Source organism: Aquarana catesbeiana, linkage group LG05 (assembly GCF_042186555.1).
Source record: "Aquarana catesbeiana isolate 2022-GZ linkage group LG05, ASM4218655v1, whole genome shotgun sequence".
NCBI classification, from domain to species: Eukaryota; Metazoa; Chordata; class Amphibia; order Anura; family Ranidae; genus Aquarana; species Aquarana catesbeiana.
Genome location: NC_133328.1, coordinates 635089204 through 635112507, shown reverse-complemented (window position 1 = coordinate 635112507; position 23304 = coordinate 635089204). Strand labels below are relative to the sequence as shown.

Below are 23304 nucleotides of genomic sequence, written 5' to 3'. Positions count from 1 at the left end.
TTTTTACTACTACAAACTTAGCATTACATCTGCAGGGCATCACCCTGTGCCCGCTTCCCTTCTACATCTGCAGGGCATCACCTTGTGCCCGCTTCTCTTCTACATCTGCAGGGCATCACCTTGTGCCCGCTTCTCTTCTACATCTGCAGGGCATCACCTTGTGCCCGCTTCTCTTCTACATCTGCAGGGCATCACCCTGTGCCCGCTTCCCTTCTACATCTGCAGGGCATCACCTTGTGCCCGCTTCTCTTCTACATCTGCAGGGCATCACCTTGTGCCCGCTTCTCTTCTACATCTGCAGGGCATCACCCTGTGCCCGCTTCCCTACTACATCTGCAGAGCATCACCTTGTGCCCGCTTCTCTTCTACATCTGCAGGGCATCACCCTGTGCCCGCTTCCCTTCTACATCTGCAGAGCATCACCCTGTGCCAGCTTCTCTTCTACACCTGGAGAGCATCACCCTGTGCCCGCTTCCCTTCTACATCTGCAGGGCATCACCTTGTGCCCGCTTCTCTTCTACATCTGCAGGGCATCACCCTGTGCCCGCTTCCCTTCTACATCTGCAGAGCATCACCCTGTGCCAGCTTCTCTTCTACACCTGGAGAGCATCACCCTGTGCCCGCTTCCCTTCTACATCTGCAGAGCATCACCCTGTGCCCACTTCCCTTCTACATCTGCAGAGCATCACCCTGTGCCCACTTCCCTTCTACATCTGCAGAGCATCACCCTGTGCCCGCTTCCCTTCTACATCTGGACAGCATCACTCTGTGCCCGCTTCCCTCCTACATCTGCAGAGCATCACCCTGTGTCCACTTCTCTTCTACATCTGGAGAGCATCACCCTGTGCCCGCTTCCCTTCTACTTCTGCAGAGCATCACCCTGTGCCTGCTTTCCTTCTACATCTGCAGAGCATCACCCTGTGCCCGCTTCCCTTCTACATCTGCAGAGCATTACCCTGTGCCCGCTTCCCTTCTACATCTGGACAGCATCACCCTGTGCCCACTTCCCTCCTACATCTGCAGAGCATCACCCTGTGCCCGCTTCTCTTCTGCAGAGCATCACCCTGTGCCCACTTCTCTTCTACATCTGGAGAGCATCACCCTGTGCAGCATATCTTCTACATCAATAGAGCATCACCCTGTGCCCACTTCTCTTCTACATCTGCAGAGCATCACTCTGTGCCCGCATCTCTTCTACATCAATAGAGCATCACCCTGTGCCCACTTCTCTTCTACATTTATAGAGCATCACCCTGTGCCCACTTCTCTTCTACATTTATAGAGCATCACCCTGTGCCTGCTTCTCTTCTACATCTGCAGAGCATCACCCCTTTGCATGCTTCTCTTCTACATCTGCAGAGCATCACCCTGTGCCCGCTTCTCTTCTGCATCTGCAGAGCATCACCCCTTGCCCACTGCTCTTCTACATCTGCAGAGCATCACCCTGTGCATGCTTCTCCTCTACATCTGCAGAGCATCACCCTGTGCCCGCTTCTCTTCTGCATCTGCAGAGCATCACCCTGTTCCTGCGTCTCTTCTATATCTGCAGAGCATCACCCTGTGCTCGCATCTCTTCTACATCTATAGAGCACCACCCTGTGCCCACATCTCGTCTATATCTATAAAGCATCACTCTGTGCCCGCTTCTCTTCTACATCTGCAGAGCATTACCCCATGCCCACTGCTCTTCTACATCTGCAGAGTATCAACTGTGCCCACTTCTCTTTGACATCTGCAGAGCATCGCCCTGTTCCTGCTTCTCTTCTACATCTGCAGAGCATCACCGTCTGCTCACCTATCTCTTACAATAAACCCAGCACTACTTCAGCATACTATTACCCTCTGCCCACCTCTCTCCTATTATAAACCTATTTATCCATCTGCAGAGCATCACCCTGTGCCCACCTCTTTCCTACTACAAACCTAGAAAGTTGGAATAAAAATGTTCTGGGTGTGGGGTTATTTTTACGGCATCATTAAATACAAAAAAAAAAGAAAAGAAAGAAAATAATTGGTTCTTTAAAACCTTCAAATTGTATCAAAAATTAAACGTATAAAAAAAACAACCAGCTGATGTTGTATTCATAGTCATTGAGTCTCATGAACATATTTCATGTCGTACAGGCAGATGACCATATCTGAGTGTTCATCTCATAAACTTAGGCAATGATATCATTTTCACAGCTGATGCTAGTTTCCCCAACGTGTATCGACCTGTCGCTTCCTCAGGGGAAAGCATGTACCTTTATGTATAATTGTAAGCTCTAGCGGGCAGGTCCCTCTGATTCCTCTTGTACCAAATTGTAATGTAACTTTAATGTCTGCCTTCATTTTGTTAAGCGCTGCGCAAACGGTTGGCGCTATATAAATCCTGTACTCAGAGGGGAAATTCGAAGGGTAGAGGGTTTGTGCTAGGAGGGGTGATTTTTATTTTGGGGGGGGGGGGGTGCATTTGTCCTGGGGGATTTGGGGGATAAGGGGGCAAAGATTTATGCTGCGAGAGGGGATTTCAACAGGAGGTGATTTTGTACTGGGAGGAGGGGAAATGTATGCTTAGGGGGGTAAGCATGCAGATTGGAGCTCAATTTTTTGGAAGGGGCTCATACATCTTGGAGGGGGGCGCAGTTTGGCATGTTCGCCCTGGGCTCTAGATGACCTTGTCCCGGCACTGAGAATAAGCATGCTTTACCGCATATACAGACTGATTTTACTTGTTGTGGGTTTAGTAACACTTTAACCATTTCAGCCCCGGAAGGATTTACCCCCTTCCTGACCAGGCCATTTTCTGCGATATGGCACTGCGCCGCTTTAACTGACAATTGTGCGGTCGTGCGACATTGCACCCAAATTAAAATTATGTCCTTTTTTTACCCACAAATAGAGCTTTCCATTGGTGGTATTTGATCACCTCTGAGGTTTTTATTTTTTGTGCTATAAACAAAAAAAGTGACAATTTTGAAAAAAAAAAATATATATATTTTTGCTTTCTGCTATAAAGCATTTCCAAAAAAAAAATGTAAAAAAACAAAATGTATTCATCAGTTTAGGCCAATGTGTATTCTGCTACATATTTCTGGTAAAAAAAAATCCCAATAAGTGTATATTGATTGGTTTTGCTCAAAAGTTATCGCGTCAACAATATAGGGGATAGATTTATAGAATCTTTTTTTTTTTTACTATTAAGCGGGACTGCGACATTGCGGTGGACAGATTGGACACCTGATATTTTTTACACTTTTTTGGGGACCAGTGACATTATTACAGTGATCAGTGCTAAAAATACGCACCGTTATTGTACTAATTACACTGGCAGGGAAGGGGTTAATATCAGGGGCGATCAAAGGGTTAAATGTGTTCCCTAGGGAGGTGTTTCTAACTGTGGGGGGGGGGGGACTGACTGGAGGAGGAGGAGAGAGATCGCTGTTCCTGATCACTAGGACATCAGATCTCTCTCTACTTCCCTGACAGAACGGGGATCTGTCTGTTTACATTGTTTACATAGTGTGTTTACTAACTGTATGACTGTATGACTTGGGGAAACACACAGATCTGTCTTCCTGCATAGCAGAAAGACGGGATCTGTGAGATCTCCCCTGTCAGAACGGAGATCTTCCTTGTTGATAGGGATGCCACCTTTTCTTCGAGCCAAACCCGAACACTTTAGCGGCAATTTTACTTTTAAGGGGGAACACTGTGGACTCTGGTGTAAAGGGGAACTCTGATGTAGAGGAGTTACTTCTCACCAAACCTCCAACTTACATCAGAGTTCCCAGCATCCCCCCTTAAATTAGGGTCCTTAAAGCCCACCTTACATCAGAGTCCACAGGGCACCCCTAACCTTAGTGTACTCCCTTGCTTGGAGGTAGGAGAGAGAAGGGAAGGGGGAGACTTCAAGACTTCAGTTACAGACATTGGATGGTGAGCTCACTCACCTGAGGATGGAGGCTCGGGCATCAACATCTTTCATCCACCAGCTGAGCTTCAAACTTCCAGGCCACACATACCTTTCCTGAGGCACAGAACACTGGGGATTGAAGTGTGGGTGGGCAGACAGAGGGGTAGGGATGGGAAGGGGAGGAGCAGATCAAGCCCTCTCTCCTGTCCATGTATGTGGGTGTGGCCCCCGTGCGCACACCTGTGCACTTGGCATGTGTGGTACTTGATTACTTGGGGAGCCACAGTCCATTCTGAATATTGTGTCCGGGTTTCAAATGGTCTGAAACCCGGACACATGATTCAAAACCCGAACTGTCCGGGTGAATCCCGGACAGGTGGCAACCCTACTTGTTGACTTTGGCAGATCACCGATCTGTCACTGCAGGGAATGTTCGTGGGTGGCCGGCAGACATCGAGTCCGCCGGACACGCTGATTGGCTCCCCCCCCGCTGGCCAACGGGAGCGCGCTGCGCCCACAAAAGCGGGTTCCCGAGCCTACGTACACCTACGGCGATTTGCGGGATCGTGCCACCTTGCCGCAGTATAATGATGGCGGCTGGTCGGCGAGTGGTTAAGACAGTTATTATGAGGACTACTTTAAGGGCTCGTTCACATCTTCATGTACTAGTGAATGCAGTTACACCATGTATTAGTGTGCATCGCGTTAAGGCAGACCATTGTCTTCCCATTTTTCTATGAGATGGAGGGATGAAAGTTACCACCAGGTAATGTGCTAAACATGTGAGATGAAAAATGTAACGACCTTGGTTTGAGAGCGTTTTGCAAGACAAGCAAAATTTTCTAATAATTTGTGACTTGATATACAAGCGATGTCTTGATATACAAGTAGCGTCATGTCACAACTGAGTATAAAAGAGAAGAGAGGTGCCTCTAAGTGTAGCAATATATTACATTTAATGAAGGTCCAACATTTAGCAACATATTGCTACACTTAGAGGCGCCTCTCTTCTCTTTTATACTCTGGAGCTCCTGCTGGATTTTGCTTCTAATCCCCCTGTGGAGGCTTCCATTTGTGGATGGACATTTTATGGTTATACAACCTATCACATTGCTATAATCTTTTTATATGGTCTATAAACTGAAGGATTTAAGAATAAATGGTTGTGGAACCAATCATCTGAGTTTCCATTATTTCTTATGGGGAAATTTGCTTTAAAGCGGTATTCCGGCCAGCTAAATTTTGTTTTTAAAGTCAGCAGCTACAAACACTGTGGCTGCTGACTTTAAATAAGTAGACTTACCTGTCCTGGGTGCCCGCGATGACGGCCGCCCGAGGCCGACCCGTCCCTCGGCTCTCGGGTCCCGGCACCGCCATCCTAAGTAAGGGAAACAGGCAGTGGAGCCTTGCGGCTTCACTGCCAGTTTCCTACTGCGCACGCGCGAGCGGCACGGCGCTCTGCCAATGGCCCCCGTGGTTTTCAGGGAACACACACAGTTCCCAGAAGGCAACGGGGCCGCTCACCGAGGAGCAGAACACGCCGCGGAATAGGAAGAGGCAGATTAGGAAGACTGCCTAGCAACAAGGGAGGGTTCAGGTAAGTTTAAAAAATTTTTTTTTTCAAATGTTTTTTTTTTTTTATTTTTTTTAGGATTTTTGGTGCATTTTTTTTTTTTTCAGGGTGGCCCTCCACTTTAATATACGAGTGCTTTGGATTACAAGCATGTTTCTGGAACGAATTATGCTCACAATCCAAGGTTTGACTGTAGCGATATTACTGAACAGAATGTGAGGAGTCCTAAAGAAGCAAAAAAAAGGTTACATCCAGAAAATATCACATGAGCGGAATGTGTGGGCTGAATTCGGAAAGTTTTTGTTTATGCCAAAAAAGGTCTGGAAAAAATCAGACAAGGACAGAGATGTGGGCTCCTATCCACACTCGGCGCTGGGCGGTGAGATCTGCGGAGCAGTGCAGGAGGTCCCATGTGCCAACATTCCCAGCCATAATAGAGGATCACGTGTTCATCCCAAAGATCCCGAATTCTGGAACTTCTCCCCGTGAGCCAAAACACAGGGAGAGGATCAACAAACATTTTATATTCACCCCGCAGCCATTCAATGTTTTTACAGATAATCCCATAGATCAGCCTAAAACGGAGGCAAAAAGAGAACTCGGTCTCAAACAATTGACGACCCCATCCCCCTCTCATTTTTGGATATTTTTCTTTTTTTCTTTTTGGTGCCTTTTTTGCATGTTTTCTTCAGGACTTCCGTCCAATGTCACGGTGGTGAAGCAAATAAATTCTGTGGTTTTATCCGCCCCCCCCCCCCGTTGCCTTCTGGGACCTGCACGTGTCCCAGAAGACGACGGGAACATTCAGAAACTCGCGCATTTGGGAAGAAAAAAAAAACAGTTTCATGAATTTAAAAAAACAAAAAACAAAAAAACACAGTACAGTTAGCCCAATTTTGTCGTATAATGTGAAAGATAATGTTACGTTGAGTAAATAGATACCTAACATGTCACGCTTTAAAATTGCGCACACTCGTGGAATGGTGCCAAACTTCGGTATGTAAAAAAAAAACCCGGTGGCGATGCTTTAAATTTTTTTTTACAGGTTACCAATTTAGAGTTACAGAAGAGGTCTTGGGCTAGAATTATTGCTTTTGCTCCAACGCACGCGGCGATACCTCACATGTGCGATTCGAACGCCGTTTACATATGTGGGCGCGACTTACCTATGCGTTCGCTTCTGTGCGCGAGCACCTGGGGACGGGGGCGCTTTGATTTTATTTTTATTTTTTTTCTTTATTTTTTTTTTATTCTTTATTTATTTCTTTTTTTCTATTTTGACATTTTTTTTCATCACTTTTACTCCTATTACAAGGAATGTAAACATCCCTTGTAATAGGAATAGTGCGTGACTGGGGCTGCGTGGGCTGGGAGTGGTTAATACCATAGTCATGTAAAAATACTTGCCTTCCTCCCGGCTCCAGTGATCTTCAAAGTACGGCCCTTCCCAGGCCCACACAACTTTTACAATAAAAATGCCCCCCGTCGGATCCTTTCCTACTTTGCATGCGTGCCCTATTCATTCCTATGGGGGAGCTGAACTCATGATATCCTCCAGTCACCCAGCAGAGAATGGCACACACATAGGAATGAAGGGAGCCACAGTAGGAAGAGGACCTGGTGGGAAATTTTCATTGCATAGTCTGTGTAGGGGGCCGCACAATGGGGATCACTGGAAGATAAGTATTTTACCAGGAGGGCTGCACCAAAGTACAGTTGTCTTTTAAGGTTAACACTGCAGCAATAACTCAAAACGAGCGCTCGCAGATAATACATTGTACTTTCCCTATAGTGTAAATGAAACAACTTTTGTTGTAGAACTTGGCCTTAAGAGAATAAAATAGGCCTATATGTCCTGTGATGGTAACACATGACCAGTGCCTCGGCATTGGTCACATGGGCTCTGACAGAGTACCTTGGGAACTGATGTTCAGATATAGGAATTCGGTGACCTGAACAGTCATTTCCATATGTTCAGACACCGCCAGCCTTGGCACCGGCCAAACGAGGGACATCTGAGAAGTAGAGGTTGCCACTTCTGAGCCTGCTTTCTGGGACTCGCGGATGGTGATCAGAACCAGTGCAGACTAAGCACTGGCAGATCCTTCTAAAATGAATGCACAGTTCTTTCAGTCTTTTGGAGTTTATGAGAACCTTATGATGTTCTGTGAGATCTGCAGACAAAAAGAGGACTCACCTCAAGAGCACACATCCCGAAAGAGAAGATATCCACAGCGGTACACTCTTCTATAGCTGGGGGAAAGATGGGAATCATCAGAGAGGAGCAAACTGAGATAGGCAGGCCCAAAAGAATACTGAAATTCCAAAACTTAATAGGAATGACTGGCTGAAAGATGGGTGATATGTATGGAGGGTGGTAGGAGCAGGCAGTAGTATATATGATATGTATGGAGGGTGGTAGGAGCAAGCAGTAGTATATATGATATGTACGGTTTTTGGTATGGAGGGTGGTAGGAGCAGACAGTATATATGATATGTATGGAGGGGTGGTAGAAGTAGGCAGTAGTATATATGGTATGTACAGTGCAGTGTATAGAGGGGTGGTAGACATAGGCAGTAACATATACGGTATGTACGGTCCTGTGTATGGATGGGTGGTAGGAGCAGGCAGTAGTATATATGGTATGTACGGTACTATGTATGGAGGGGTGGTAGGAGGAGGCAATAGTTTATATAGTTTATATGGTATGTACGGTGCTGTGTATAGAGGGGTTGTAGAAGCAGGTAGTAGTAGTATATATGGTATGTAGTGTACGGTGCTGTGTATCGAGGATGGTAGAAGCAGGCAGTAGCATTTATGATATGTACACAGCTAGAGGGATGGTAGGAGAAGGCAGTAGTAGTATATATGGTATGTACGCAGCTGTGTATAGAGGGGTGGTAGGAGCAGGCAGTAGTAGTTTAATAAGGTATGTACGGTGCTGTGTATAGAGGGGTGGTAGGAGCAGGCAGTAGTAGTATATATGGTATGTACGGTGCTGTGTATGGAGGGGAGGTAAGAGCAGGCAGTAGTAGTATATAAGGTATGTACGGTGCTATGTATGGAGGGGTGGTAGGAGCAGGCAGTAGTAGTATATATGGTATGTACGGTGCTGTGTATGGAGGGGAGGTAAGAGCAGGCAGTAGTAGTATATAAGGTATGTACGGTGCTATGTATGGAGGGGTGGTAGGAGCAGGCAGTAGTAGTATATAAGGTATGTACGGTGCTATGTATGGAGGGGTGGTAGGAGCAGGCAGTAGTAGTATATATGATATGTATGGTGCTGTGTATGGAGGGGTGGTAGGAGCAGGCAGCAGCATATATGGTATGTACGCAGCTGTGTATAGAGGGGTGGTAGGAGTAGGCAGTAGTAGTTTAATAAGGTATGTACGGTGCTGTATATGGAGGGGTGGTAGGAGCAGGCAGTAGTAGAATATATGATATGTACGGTGCTGTGTATAGAGGGGTGGTAAGAGCAGGCAGTAGTAGTATATAAGGTATGTACGGTGCTGTATATGGAGGGGTGGTAGGAGCAGGCAGTAGTAGTCTATATGATATGTACGGTGCTGTGTATAGAGGGGTGGTAGGAGCAGGCAGTAGTAGTATATATGGCATGTACGGTGCTGTATATGGAGGGGTGGTAGGAGCAGGCAGTAGTAGTATATATAGTATGTGCGGTGCTGTATATGGAGGGGTGGTAGGAGCAGGCAGTAGTAGTATATATGGTATGCACGGTGCTGTATATGGAGGGGTGGTAGGAGCAGGCAGTAGTAGTATATAAGGTATGTACGGTGCTGTGTATGGAGGGGTGGTAGGAGTAGGCAGTAGTAGTATATAAGGTATGTACGGTGCTGTATATGGAGGGGTGGTAGGAGCAGGCAGTAGTAGTATATATGGTATGTACGGTGCTGTGTATAGAGGGGTGGTAAGAGCAGGCAGTAGTAGTATATATAGTATGTGCGGTGCTGTGTATTTTGTAGGCAGCAGTATACATGGTATGTACAGTGCATTGTATGGAAGAGGTAGTGGTAAACATACAGTAGTATGCACAGTGGTCTGCATGGAGGCGTTTTAGGAGCACCAGCAGTATAAATGTTTTGTATAATGTTGCGCTTGGAGAAGGCAGAAGTGTATACAGTATGTACAATGCTGTGTATGGAGCAGGCAGCGGTACACGATATGTATAGCAATCTGTATGAAGCTGGCAGCAGTGCATATGGTATGTATAGGCTCAGTATGGAGTAGGCAGTAGGGGGCACGGTATGTATAGGCTCAGTATGGCGTAGGCAGTAGGGGGCACGGTATGTATAGGCACAGTATGGAGTAGGCAGTAGGGGGCACGGTATGTATAGGCTCAGTATAGAGTAGGCAGTAGGGGGCACGGTATGTATAGGCTCAGTATGGAGTAGGCAGTAGGGGGCACGGTATGTATAGGCTCAGTATAGAGTAGGCAGTAGGGGGCACGGTATGTATAGGCTCAGTATGGAGTAGGCAGTAGGGGGCACGGTATGTATAGGCACAGTATAGAGTAGGCAGTAGGGGGCACGGTATGTGTAGGCACAGTATAGAGTAGGCAGTAGGGGGCACGGTATGTATAGGCACAGTATGGAGCAGGCAGCAGTGCACACGGTATGTATAGGCACAGTATAGAGTAGGCAGTACGGGGCACGGTATGTGTAGGCACAGTATGGAGTAGGCAGTAGGGGGCACGGTACGTATAGGCACAGTATAGAGTAGGCAGTAGGGGGCACGGTATGTATAGGCTCAGTATGGAGTAGGCAGTAGGGGGCACGGTATGTATAGGCACAGTATAGAGTAGGCAGCAGTGTACACGGTATGTATAGGCTCAGTATGGAGTAGGCAGTAGGGGGCACGGTATGTATAGGCACAGTATAGAGTAGGCAGCAGTGCACATGGTATGTATAGGCTCAATATGGAGCAGGTAGCAGGGCATACGGTATGTATAGACTCAGTATGGAGTTGGCAGCAGTGCACATGGTATGTATAGGCTCAATATGGAGCAGGCGGCAGTGCATACGGTATGTATAGGCTCAGTATGGAGTAGGCAGTAGGGGGCATGGTATGTATAGGCACAGTATGAAGAAGGCAGTAGGGGGCACGGTATGTATAGGCTCAGTATGGAGTAGGCAGTAGGGGGCACGGTATGTATAGGCTCAGTATGGAGTAGGCAGTAGGGGGCACGGTATGTATAGGCACAGTATGAAGTAGGCAGTAGGGGGCACGGTATGTATAGGCTCAGTATGGAGTAGGCAGTAGGGGGCACGGTATGTATAGGCACAGTATAGAGTAGGTAGTAAGGGGCACGGTATGTATAGGCACAGTATAGAGTAGGTAGTAAGGGGCACGGTATGTATAGGCTCAGTATAGAGTAGGTAGTAAGGGGCACGGTATGTATAGGCACAGTATAGGGTAGGTAGTAAGGGGCACGGTATGTATAGGCACAGTATAGAGTAGGTAGTAAGGGGCACGGTATGTATAGGCTCAGTATAGAGCAGGCAGCAGTGCACACGGTATGTATAGGGATGGTTGTTCTTTTCTCTTACAGCCGTACTCTGGAGGGAAGAAATGGATGGTTCGATGTTCCTCTTTCTGTGTCTTCAGTGGAGTCCGGAGATGGTCTGGCATAGGAAGCTCTGAGAAGATAAATAAACAGGACTAAAATTAGGAACTGGAAGGTTCCGTATAAAATCACAAACATGCCACTGAGGAATGAAAATAGATTTTTTTCTTTGAACAAATATTGCACATAGCAAGCCGCTCTCAGGAGTGGGGGTAGAAAATGGTCAGATACACCAAAAATGTGATGAATAAATTCTGTGTGCCCATCTGTAGGACATTGGAAGGTTACCCGGAATACTTGGCGAGCGAGGAACGCACAGTTCATCATTGTTCTGAGCCGTGTGGGCCGACAATCGGCTTCAGCTTTCATGAATTTCCTCCCTTATGTAACATCGCAGAATAGGACAATGGCAGGCACTGTGTCAGGAATCTGGTCAGCGCCATCCCGTACTTATTTCCCATTTGCATGCTCTGATGTGTTATGCTTGTTAGGAGGTCAGTAAACACAGACGGAGCTTACATAAAAAAGAGTTCTCAGAGATTTTCATAAATAAATATTTTAAAGTTGAAAAGTTTAAACACAATGGGTTATTTCTGTCCATCATCTCCAAGATTGCTCTCATGCAGTGACCTCCCTTCCCCCTGGCATCAGGCGCTGACTAGCCTTCTAAGGCTGTAAAGGGAATCTGTTAGTACAGCAATATGGCAGCAAGTGACTTGCTGACTCTACAGCCTTGTAAAAACCTTGGGCTATCATCTTTATTCATGCTTCACAACCTAGGGAACCAGAGGAAGTATGAAGCCAACGATAGCAGCATTCCCAACCAGCATTCTTCTTCCAGGAAGTAAGGAAGGACAACAAGGACAGCACTGGACAATGCAGTGTGCCTTCCAATGAAGGCTTTCCTGGTGAATCTCCACCTCTTGTGCCTGTCTCATTCAATCTTGTTCCCCATGAGCCTTGTGTTTCTGTATATTTTAATACTAGGTTTGGAAGGTCCTTGCTATGTACTGTGCCTCTAAAAGACATAGACCTTTCATGCACAATATGGCCAAAAGAATTGGGACCTACTCCAAAATATAGAGTTCAGGTGTTTCCAATTGTCTAAAATGTCTTTGTATGTTATAGTATTAACAGTAGCAACTGAAGGCTACTGGTAATACTACGGGATACAGTACAAAGACATTGTAGACAACGGTGCTCCTCCAACCTTGGTGTGGAGGAACTTGAGTGTCCTTCACAAAGCCCTGACCTGAACCCTATTAAAAACCTTTGAGATTAGTTGGAATGCTGATGGTGAACAAGGTCTTCTCACCCAACATCAGTACCTGACCTCCTAATAGATACAAATCCTGGCTTAGAGAAACACTCCAAAGTCTTGTGGAAAGCCTTTCCAGAAGAGTGAAGGCTGTTGTAGCCAAAAACGGGTAGCCAATTCCATATTGATGGCCATGGTTTTGGAATAGGATGTCCAACAATCTCATATAGGTGTGATGGTCAAGTGTTCACACTCCATATGTTTGTGGAAAGCCTTTTCAGAAGAGTGGAGGCTATTATAACCACAAAGGAATTACCAGCTCATTATTAATGGCCATGGTTTTGAAATGGGATGTCCAACAATTTCATATAAGTGTGATGATCAGGTGTCCACACAATCTTGTGAAAAGCCTTCCCAGAAGAGTGGAGGGCTCTTATAGCCACAAAAGTGTAGCCAACTCAATAATAATTGCCATGGTTTTGGAATGGGATGCCCAATAATCTTATATAGGTGTGATGGTCAGGTGTTCACACTACAAAATCTTGTAGAAAGCCTTCAAAAAAGGAGAAGAGAGGCTGGTATAGCCACAAGCAAGCAATTGGGTTGTGGTCATGGTGTGGGGGAAGGGTCAGGGGAAATGCCATCCTGCCCTTACAGAGTAGATATATTGTCCTTTACAGCTCTGCTCGGTAATTCCAATATTATAGCCCTGAATTTCGCCATATAACAGCAGACTGTGAGCCGAGATCAATTCGGAGGTAAATATATAATACAGTGCCTTGAAAAAGCATTCACACCCCTTGAAATTTTCCACATTTCGTTATGTTACAACCAAACACGTAAATGTATTTTATTGGGATTTTATGTGATAGACCAACACAAAGTGGCACATAATTGTGAAGTGGAAAGAGAATGATAAATGTTTTTTCAATTTTTTTTACAAATAAATATGTTAAAAGTGTGGCGTGCATTTGTATAGCGCCCCCCTGAGTCAATACTTTGTAGTACCACCTTTCACTGCAATTACAGCTGCAAGTCTTTTTGGGGATGTCTCTATCAGCTTTGCACATCTAGAGAGGGACATTTTTGCCCATTCTTCTTTGCTAAATATCTCAAGCTCTGTCAGATTGGATGGAGAGCGTCTGTGAACAGCAATTTTCAAGTCTTGCCACAGATTCTCAATTGGATTTAGGTCTGGACTGTGACTGGGCCATTCTAACACATGAATATGCTTTGATCTAAACCATTCCATTGTAGCTCTGATTGTATGCTTAGGGTCGTTGTCCTGCTGGAAGGTGAACCTCCGCCCCAGTCTCAAGTCTTTTGCAGACTCTAACAGGTTTACTTCTAAGATTGCCCTGTATTTGGCTCCATACATCTTCACATCAACTCTGACCAGCTTCCCTGTCCCTGCTGAAGAAAAGCATCCCCACCACATGATGCTGCCACCACCATGTTTCACGGTGGGGATGGTGTGTTCAGGGAGATGTGCCGTGTTAGTTTTCTGCCACACATAGCATTTGCTTTTAGGCCAAAAAGTTCAATTTTGGTCTCATCTGACCAGAGCACCTTCTTCCACAGGTTTGCTGTGTCCCCCACCTGGCTTCTCGCAAACTGCAAACAGGACTTCTTATGGCTTTCTTTCAGCAATGGCTTTCTTTTTTTTTTTTGCCACTCTTCCATAAAGGTCAGATTTGTGGAGAGCACGACTAATAGTTGTCCTGTGGACAGATTCTCCCACCTGAGCTGTGGATCTCTGCAGCTCCTCCAGAGTTACCATGGACCTCTTGGCTGCTTCTCTGATTAATACTCTCCTTGCCGGGCCTGTCAGTTTAGGTGGACGGCCATGTCCTGGTAGGTTTGCAGTTGTGCCATACTCTTTCCATTTTCCGATGATGGATTGAACAGAGCTCCGTGAGATGTTCAAAGCTTGGGATATTTTTTTATAACCTAACCCTGCTATAAACTTCTCCACAAATGTATCCCTAACCTGTCTGGTGTGTTCTTTGGTTGGTTCTTCATGATGCTGTTTGTTCACTAAGGTTCTCTAACAAACCTCTGAGGGCTTCACAGAACAGCTGTATTTATACTGAGATTAAATTACACACAGGTGGACTCAAGTTACTAATTAGATGACTTCTGAAGGCAAATGGTTCCACTAGATTTTAGTTAGGGGGTATCAGAGTAAAGGGGGCTGAATACAAATGCCCCCCCACACTTTTCAGATATTTATTTGTAAAAAAATTTGAAAACCATTTATCATTTTCCTTCCACTTGACAATTATGTGCCACTTCGTGGTGGTCTATCACATAAAATCCCTATACAATGCATTTGCGTCTTTGGTTGTAACATGACAAAATGTGGAAAATTTCAAGGGGTACAAATACTTTTTCAAGGCACAGGAAAGTCATTATCTACTTTATACATTTTAGGTTTACTCATCCTTTACAAATCTCTTTATATTTCCTCCTTGTGTCTTATCTCTGGAGTTAATTATCTTTTTTCTCTTTTTGACTTTCCAAGTCTCCAGTAGAGCTAACTTAGTCACCTAAGGAACACCTACAGTAGCTACCTCTGGAGGAACCCTAGGGTTCCATGGAACACTGTTTGAGAAAGGTCACTCTAAAGTCATGTGGAAAGCCTTCCCAGAAGCGGGGGCGTGACCTGGCGGGAGCCCAGGCTGAGGTTGTCTCCCCCATAACCATCACAGGACACTGTGGATGTGCGGCACCAGGGATCCTTCCTTTCTTCCTTCTAGTGACCATAGGAGCTGAGACGAGCTCCATCCCTTGCTGGCACTCCTGCAATGGATGCGGCATCACCCACCCTACTCACCACAGTGATCGAGCCTGAGTGGCACACTAACAAATCATGGGTTCCAGTAGAGCTAACTCAGTCACCTAAGGAACACCTAGCTACCTCTGGAGGAACCCTAGGGTTCCATAAAACACCGGTTGAGAAAGGTCCCTCTAAAGTCATGTGGAAAGCCTTCCCGGAAGAGGCTTGGCTGTTATAACAGCAAAGGTAAGAACCTCTATATTAATGAACGTGGTTTTGAAATGGAATGTCCAACAAGCTTGTAAAGGTGTGATGAGCAGGTGACCAATAAAGTGTATGAAGGGGCAATTTGGCACCATCGCCCTGCCGCAACAAAACACATTGTCCCAGCACAGCACTGCTAATGGTTGGATAGAGACGACAGATCTTTTCCTATCTTCCAGTTCCCATCACTTGGCCCCTCTCCCTCCCTCCTTGCTGCCCAGGCTGTGCCTTCCTCTCTCTAATATTCCCTTAGTTGATATTCTCTCTCATTAAGTGCACAGATCTGCTGACTCTGAAATTAAATCATTTTCTGCTGGGCTGGTCTGCATCTCACGAGCCCCGGAGACGAGGATTCCTTCTGACCCATTTTTCAGGAACTTTCCTTTACCGGTGCAGAATTACATCCATCAAATAAAGACCGCTTCATTATTTATAAGAGGAGAAGAATTCTGACTTTCAGTTCTTTGTAAAATCACTGAAGCATATTTAATAACCACTTCAGCTCCAAAAAGGTTTTACCCCCTTTATGACCAGGCCATTTTTTTGCGATACGGCATTTTAAGTGACAATTGCGCGGTCATGCAACGCTGCACCCAAACAAAATTTATATAATTTTTTTCACACAAATAGAGATTTATTTTTGTGGTATTTGATTGACTTTGTTTTTTTTTATATTTTGTTATCATATAAATGAAAAAAAAACAATATTTTTTACTTTCTGCTATAAAACATATCCCATAAAACAGTTTAAAAAAAAAAAATCACAAACATTTTGTAATAAAATTTTGGCCAAAATGTATTCTGCTACATGTTTTTGGTAAACAAAAATTCCAATAAGTGTTTATTGATCAGCTTGTGTGAAAGATATAGCGTCTACAAACTATGGGATATACTGGAATTTTTATTTTTAATTTTTTTTATACTAGTAATGGCGGCGGTCAGCGACACTAACTTATGCTGGGTGAATTTAACTGCCACTGACATAACCAGTGCCATTATTACTGTGATCAGTGCTAATAATATGCACTATGACTGTACTAATGACACTGGGCAGGGAGGGGTTAACATCTAGGGCAATCGAGGGGTTAAATATGTGCCTAACAAGTGTTTATGTGTGTGCTGTGTGCTGCTTTTACTGGGGATCCCATCACTGAACACAGCTCTGTGTTGTTTACGCTCACAGAGCTGTGTTTGGAGAAGATCAGAGCTGATCAGCAGGTGCTGGTGGTCAAGTATCGGCCAGGACTTTGGGATCGGCATGTGCTGTGACGAATCACAGCACAGCTGGGCGGGCGCATGTGCCTCCTTCCCGAAAAAAGCTAAATTACGGATAATATGTATATATATATATATATATATATATATATATATATATATATATATATATATATATATATATATATCCGTAAACAGTATCTCACAAAAGTGAGTACACCCCTCACATTTTTGAAAATATTTTATTCTATCTTTTAATGTGACAACACTGAAGAAATGACACTTTGCTACAATGTAAAGTAGTGAGTGTACAGCTTGTATAACAGTGTAAATTTGCTGTCCCCTCAAAATAACTCAACACACAGCCATTAATATCTAAACCACTGGCAACAAAAGTGAGTACACCCCTAAGTGAAAATGTCCAAACTGGGCCCAAAGTGTCAATATTTTGTGTGGCCGCCATTATTTTCCAGCACTGCCTTAACCCTCTTGGGCGTGGAGTTCACCAGAGCTTCACAGGTTGCCACTGGAGTCCTCTTCCCCTCCTCCATGATGACATCACAGAGCTGGTGGATGTTAGAGACCTTGCGCTCCTTCACCTTCCGTTTGAGGATGCCCCACAGATGTTCAATAGGGTTTAGGTCTGGAGACATGCTTGGCCAGTCCATCACCTTTACCTTTTGGCAAGGCAGTGGTCGTCTTGGAGGTGTGTTTGGGGTCGTTATCATGTTGGCATACTGCCCTGTGGCCCAGTCTCCGAAGGGAGGGGATCATGCTCTGCTTCAGTAAGTCAAAGTACATGTTGGCATTCATGGTTCCCTCAATGAACTGTAGCTCCCCAGTGCCGGCAGCACTCATGCAGCCCCAGACCATGACACTCCCACCACCATGCTTGACTGTAGACTGTAGACAAGACACACTTGTCTTTGTACTGCTCACCTGGTTGCCGCCACACATGCTTGACACCATCTGAACCAAATAAGTTTATCTTGGTCTCATCAGACCACAGGACATGGTTCCAGTAATCCATGTCCTTAGTCTGCTTGTCTTCAGCAAACTGTTTGCGGGCTTTCTTGTGCATCATCTTTAGAAGAGGCTTCCTTCTGGGATGACAGCCATGCAGACCAATTTGATGCAGTGTGCGGCGTATGGTCTGAGCACTGACAGGCTGACCCCCCACCCCTTCAACCTCTGCAGCAATGCTGGCAGCACTCATACGTCTATTTCCCAAAGACAACCTCTGGATATGACGCTGAGCATGTGCACTCAACTTCGTTGGTCGGCCATGGCGAGGCCTGTTCTCAGTGGAATCTGTCCTGTTAAACCGCTGTATGGTCTTGGCCACCGTGCTGCAGCTCAGTTTCAGGGTCTTGGAAATCTTCTTATAACCTAGGCCTTTATGTAGAGCAACAATTCTTTTTTTTAGATCCTCAGAGAGTTCTTTGCCATGAGGTGTCATGTTGAACTTCCAGTGACCAGTATGAGAGAGTGAGAGGGATAGCTCCAAATTTAACACACCTGCTCCCCATTCACACCCGAGACCTTGTAACACTAACGAGTCACATGACACCGGGGAGGGAAAATGGCTAATTGAGCCCAATTTGGACATTTTCACTTAGGGGTGTACTCACTTTTGTTGCCAGCGGTTTAGACATTAATGGCTGTGTGTTGAGTTATTTTGAGGGGACAGTAAATTTACACTGTTATACAAGCTGTACACTCACTACTTTACATTGTAGACAAGTGTCATTTCTTCAGTGTTGTCACATGAAAAATGTGAGGAGTGTACTCACTTTTGTGAGATAAAGTAATTTTCTAGCACAAAATACAGATTTTGACTTGTAAGAATCAAGTGTCAGACATAGGCTTGGTCCTTAAGTGGTTAATATAATGAACTCACCGTTTGCAAATACTCGGTGCCATACTGCATCATAGAGGGGCGACGTCCACACAGGGAGAGAAAAGAAACAAATATCAGCTATGAGTACAGAGCTGGGGAGATGAGTAAAGTCACAGATGTGCAATAAAACCAGAGACATAGAAATTGTTACAATCCCTTCCCACTGAAAGAGAGCGGACCGATCTACAGTATGTACTTCTATCACCTGCCCACATCACACTGAGGTCATTATATTGAGGAATGATCATTTCCACTGCATAGCATTTGGAGGGATGTTGTTACACACGTGTCATTCCTTCAGAGCCAAGTGCCCCAAATATTACAGCAGCTCCTTGAATTTGACATTCAGCCCCCCCCCCCCCCTTCAGTCTTGCACAGTTGTGCCGGCTCCTCTCCTGGACTGAAATGGCTTCCTCTGATTTCACTGCACACTGTGAGCTTCTCACTATCTGCAACTAGAAGCTGCAGCAAGTCAGGCAAAGCCCGCCTCATTTCCTGGCTGGAGGACGCCCAGCATCATCTATATCTTTCCTCTGCAGCCTGACTGGCCTGGCCCATCCCTTTCATTCATTGGGTTTTAATTCTCTAGATCATGGGGGCTCAGCATTACTTAGGTGGTCTACATGCAAATGCAGCCTGCCTAGGAGTACCCTACCCTTCCAGGCTGACTTCCACTCATCAAAGCATTTTGATTATTGCACAATTCCTCTCCAGAGCCAGCCCACCGCTTGCATCAGGACTTAAGATACACATGGCATCTACGTGACAGTGGACCAAGTCAAGCAAATGTCTCTTAAAACAAATAACATGGATAATGCAATAATTAACTGCCACTTCCAACCCATCAATGTACATATACATGAATCCTGTTCGTTAATTTGCATATCAGTATATCATCATCATACCGTCTCTTCAATTGGTCGAAAGAAGACCAACTAGGGGCAGGCTGGGCCGGGGGGGGGGGGGGGGGGGGGCAGGATGGCAATTCCCCCCCCCCCCCCTAGGCCGCCCTAACTCATGTTGAAGGCGGCTGCTGCCCACTGCCATTTTTTTCCTTCTCTAGGAAGTCGGGCCGGGGGCCTGGCCGCTGCTGCATTCTGGGAGTTGTAATCCGCGCTCAAACACAGAGGAAACTACAACCGTAATCTTGGAGGCAGGGAGTCGGGACACATGACTGGCTCAGGCTGTGGGGCTAGGTGCTGGCAGCAACTTTACCCCAGGACCATCACCCCCCCCCCCAGGAGGCAATGGCATGCAAGGACCTGCTGAGCTGAGCTGCCAGGTGAGAGACCCTGACACCCCCAGCTGACCCCCACATCCCATCTCCCCCCTCCATACGCCCCGTTTGCCCTGCCCCAGTGATCAGGCTGCATTGGATGGACACTGGTGAGGCTGCATTGATGGGCACTGATCAGACTGAGCTAATGGGCACTGGTGAGGCTGCATTGACAAACCAGGTGGGCATGGATGATGAGCTGGTTCGGTGGTTCAATGGGTCACTTGACTGGACTTGCCCCCCCAGGCCTAAAGCTGCCAGCCCTCCCCTGCTCTCAACACATTTCATGAACCAAGTATCTGAAGCAAATATCTTTTGTCTTCTACTGTATCTGATGCCTCCCTGAAGAAGTGGACCTTTGGCTCATTAAACGTGATGAGACGCCATTACATTCCCTTCTACAATATATGCATAAAAGAGATTCATTACATGGTAATTATATGTAAATTGATGTACCTTAGTGGGTTGGAAGTGGAGGTCAATTACTGCAGTCAGTGTAGCGTTTTTTACATTTTGTTTTAAACAACTGGTCAATAAATTATATATGTTTTATTAGTAATTCTTTCAAAATACATTTCTTGACTTGGCATACAAATCCATGGTCAACCTACATGCCATACATGCCAAAAAGGTGTCAAGAAAAGAAATAATATCAATATTATATTCCTATTATAAACCATTAGATGGTGGTTCCCGGGAACACAACTAGTTGTATGCATGGACTTGTCATGGGTGACTTACACTTGTCGGCAAACATCAATGAACAGATGTCCACACCAAGCAGGCTCCATACTCACTGCTCCCAAAGGCTCGGTCCCCCCCTTTGCATTTTTGAATGCTTTCTGCAGAAACGCGCTACCATTTAACATGGTTTCCTATGAGACAAGTTCACATCTATGCTTTTTTTTCAGCCCCAGCGTTTTTGGAAAGGGTCAGGGACTTTTTGAAAAGCAAAGTGGTGCATTTTTGGTTCAATAAACTTCCACAGAGAAGCTGCGTAAAAGCATGAAGCGCATTTTTTGTTGCGATTTCACAGCAATTTTGCCGCAATTTGTGTTTTTTTATCCACCCAACAACAAATTGACCAAAAAAAAAAAAAAGCTTAAAAAATGTGAAACACATCTAATGCCCCGTACACACGGTCGGACTTTGTTCGAACATTCCGACAACAAAATCCTAGGATTTTTCCAACGGATGTTGGCTCAAACTTGTCTTGCATACACACGGTCATACAAAGTTGTCGGAAAATCCGATCATTCTGAACGCGGTGACGTAAAACACGTACGTCGGGACTATAAACGGGGCAGTGGCCAATAGCTTTCATCTCTTTATTTATTCTGAGCATGCGTGGCACTTTGTGCGTCGGATTTGTGTTCACACGATCGGAAATTCCGACAACGGATTTTGTTGTCGGAAAATTTGATAGCCTGCTCTCAAACATTGTGTGTCGGAAAATCTGATGGAAAATGTGTGATGGAGCCCACACACGGTCGGAATTCCTGACAACAAGGTCCTATCACACATTTTCCGTCTGAAAATGCGACCGTGTGTACGGGGCATTACATTTAGCAAAAAATGTGTCAAAATCAAAAAACACTGCAGAAACGATCAAAAGCCAATTGCATAGCTGTGAACCAGGCATAATAGAGAAATAAGTGGATGTGTAGTACAAAATTGGTCCAAAATGCACTTTACTTGTAATTCTGAGTGCCAATAGTACAAATCGTAGCTTAGCAGTAGAAGTTAATTTTTGAATGACCATGTTCTTTGTCAAGCTGAATGTCACATTCAGCGTGACAAAGAATGTGGTCGTTTGGGACTTGGAGTTACAAGAAAAGAGCATTTTGGTGACTGGCTTATGCCTTCCTTGGGTAATGCCTACACAGCAGGGAAGGCCGCCATTGTGTCCTCTTATGAAACACTGCACAACCTGGTTTATAGGAAGGAGGTTCTATCTTGCCCAGGAACTTCTATAGTCTATCTCCCTCTAGGGAGATAGGGATGCAAGGGACTATCTGGCAATGCTCTCCAAATGCCCCACTCTGGTCTCATCCTACTATACCAGAACTTCTTTCCATCCCAGATCCTCAATGCTGGACAGTTAAGGGGGGTTAAAAATTCACATTAGCTATATGCAGGGCAAGAGTTCAGAACATTCTCACAACTTAGATAAGACTTCTAACTCCCAGCTGCCCGTCTGTTCTATTCTTACCAATTACAGTCATGCTACCCAGAAGCAATTTGGTTCCCTCACTAACCCAACAAGTATACCCCCCTTGGAAAAACATTTGCTTACTTAGGCCACCAATAGATTAATAGCTGACTATTATTCTTTCCCTTGTGCCGAGTCTAGACCTAGATATTCTCAAGCTCAGCTGAAATGGACCTCGCCAGATCTTCCATTTGATGAGCACGACTGGTCAGAATTTTAACATACAGTAAAATTGGTCATATCCTAAATAAATACTAACCAAATCATTCTCTTCGTTCCTCCCAAGACCTCCTGCTCTCTAGCTCCCCTGTCAGCTCCTCCCATGTTCGCCTCCAGGTCTTCTCCCGAGCCTCTCCCATCATTTAGAACTCCCTACCCCAATCTGTCTGACTATCTCCTAGTCTGTCCACTTTTAGACTGAAAACCCTTCTCTTCAGAGAGGCCCCCCCCCCCCCCCCCCGACTAACAACTGTGCTTTTATTTTTCTCCATCAGCTCATCCCCCACAGTTATTACCTTTTGTATCTCTTGACCCTCCCTCTTAGATTGTAAGCTCTAAATGAGCAGGACCATCTGATTCCTATTGTATTAAATTGTATTGTAATTGTACTGTCTACCCTCATGTTGTAAAGAGCTGTGTAAACTGTTGGTGCAGATTGGGCCTACGCCAAACGGCAAACCTGTTTCAGGGGTTGCGGAGCGAATGCCGATTTCCTACATTGTGTATGGCATTGCCCTACTTTTTCTGCCTTCTGGTTGGAAGTGAACCAATTTGTTTCTACTGTCCTTGGCCCACACGATATTCTCCACCCTAAGAACTGTTTGTTAGGGATTTCATGGAAAATTACAACTCTCCAAATATGATAAACGCTTCCTACCCATCTTGTATTTTTATGTCTTGGAAAGGTACCTCGCGATTATCTATAGAGACCTGGAAGAATATGATTAATAGTAACCTCCCATTGTATAATTTAACTGTTTAGCTTAGAAAGAAACCTCAAACCTTTGAGAACGTGTGGAGCCACTGGACCGATAGTCCACTTACCACAACCTCTTTAGAGCCAGGAATAAAATTAAACCACTGTTACTCTGTTACTCTGATATATGACCTATTCTGTATTGATGGCTAATACCAGTTTGCACCCTCTCTATGATACTGCCTTATATACCCATGTCCATGTAGTTGCTACTGTTTTATGTGTTTCTCGCTTTTCTTGTTTTCTATTAGGCTCATTGGAGCCATTGTGCATTGTTTTTTGTACTGTTTGTACTTTTTGTACAAAATAAAATTTTAATAAACATCTTTAAAAGAAAAAAAAGAAGAATAGCATTTCATTTTGGAACAATTTTG

The 23304-nt window shown here is 45.1% G+C and overlaps 1 protein-coding gene across 1 annotated transcript in view; it reads right to left on the bottom strand.

Annotated features, from left to right (window-relative positions):
- The window catches only part of NRBP2 (nuclear receptor binding protein 2), a 176383-nt gene that overhangs the window by 48114 nt on the left and 104965 nt on the right, over nt 1-23304 (bottom strand). Inside the window, exons 7-9 of the mRNA XM_073632374.1 lie at nt 18467-18490; nt 11034-11123; nt 7666-7721 (exon numbers count right to left, since the gene is read on the bottom strand). Of these exons, the coding sequence (XP_073488475.1) occupies nt 7666-7721; nt 11034-11123; nt 18467-18490 (170 nt within the window). The remainder of the gene's footprint in view (nt 1-7665; nt 7722-11033; nt 11124-18466; nt 18491-23304) is intronic.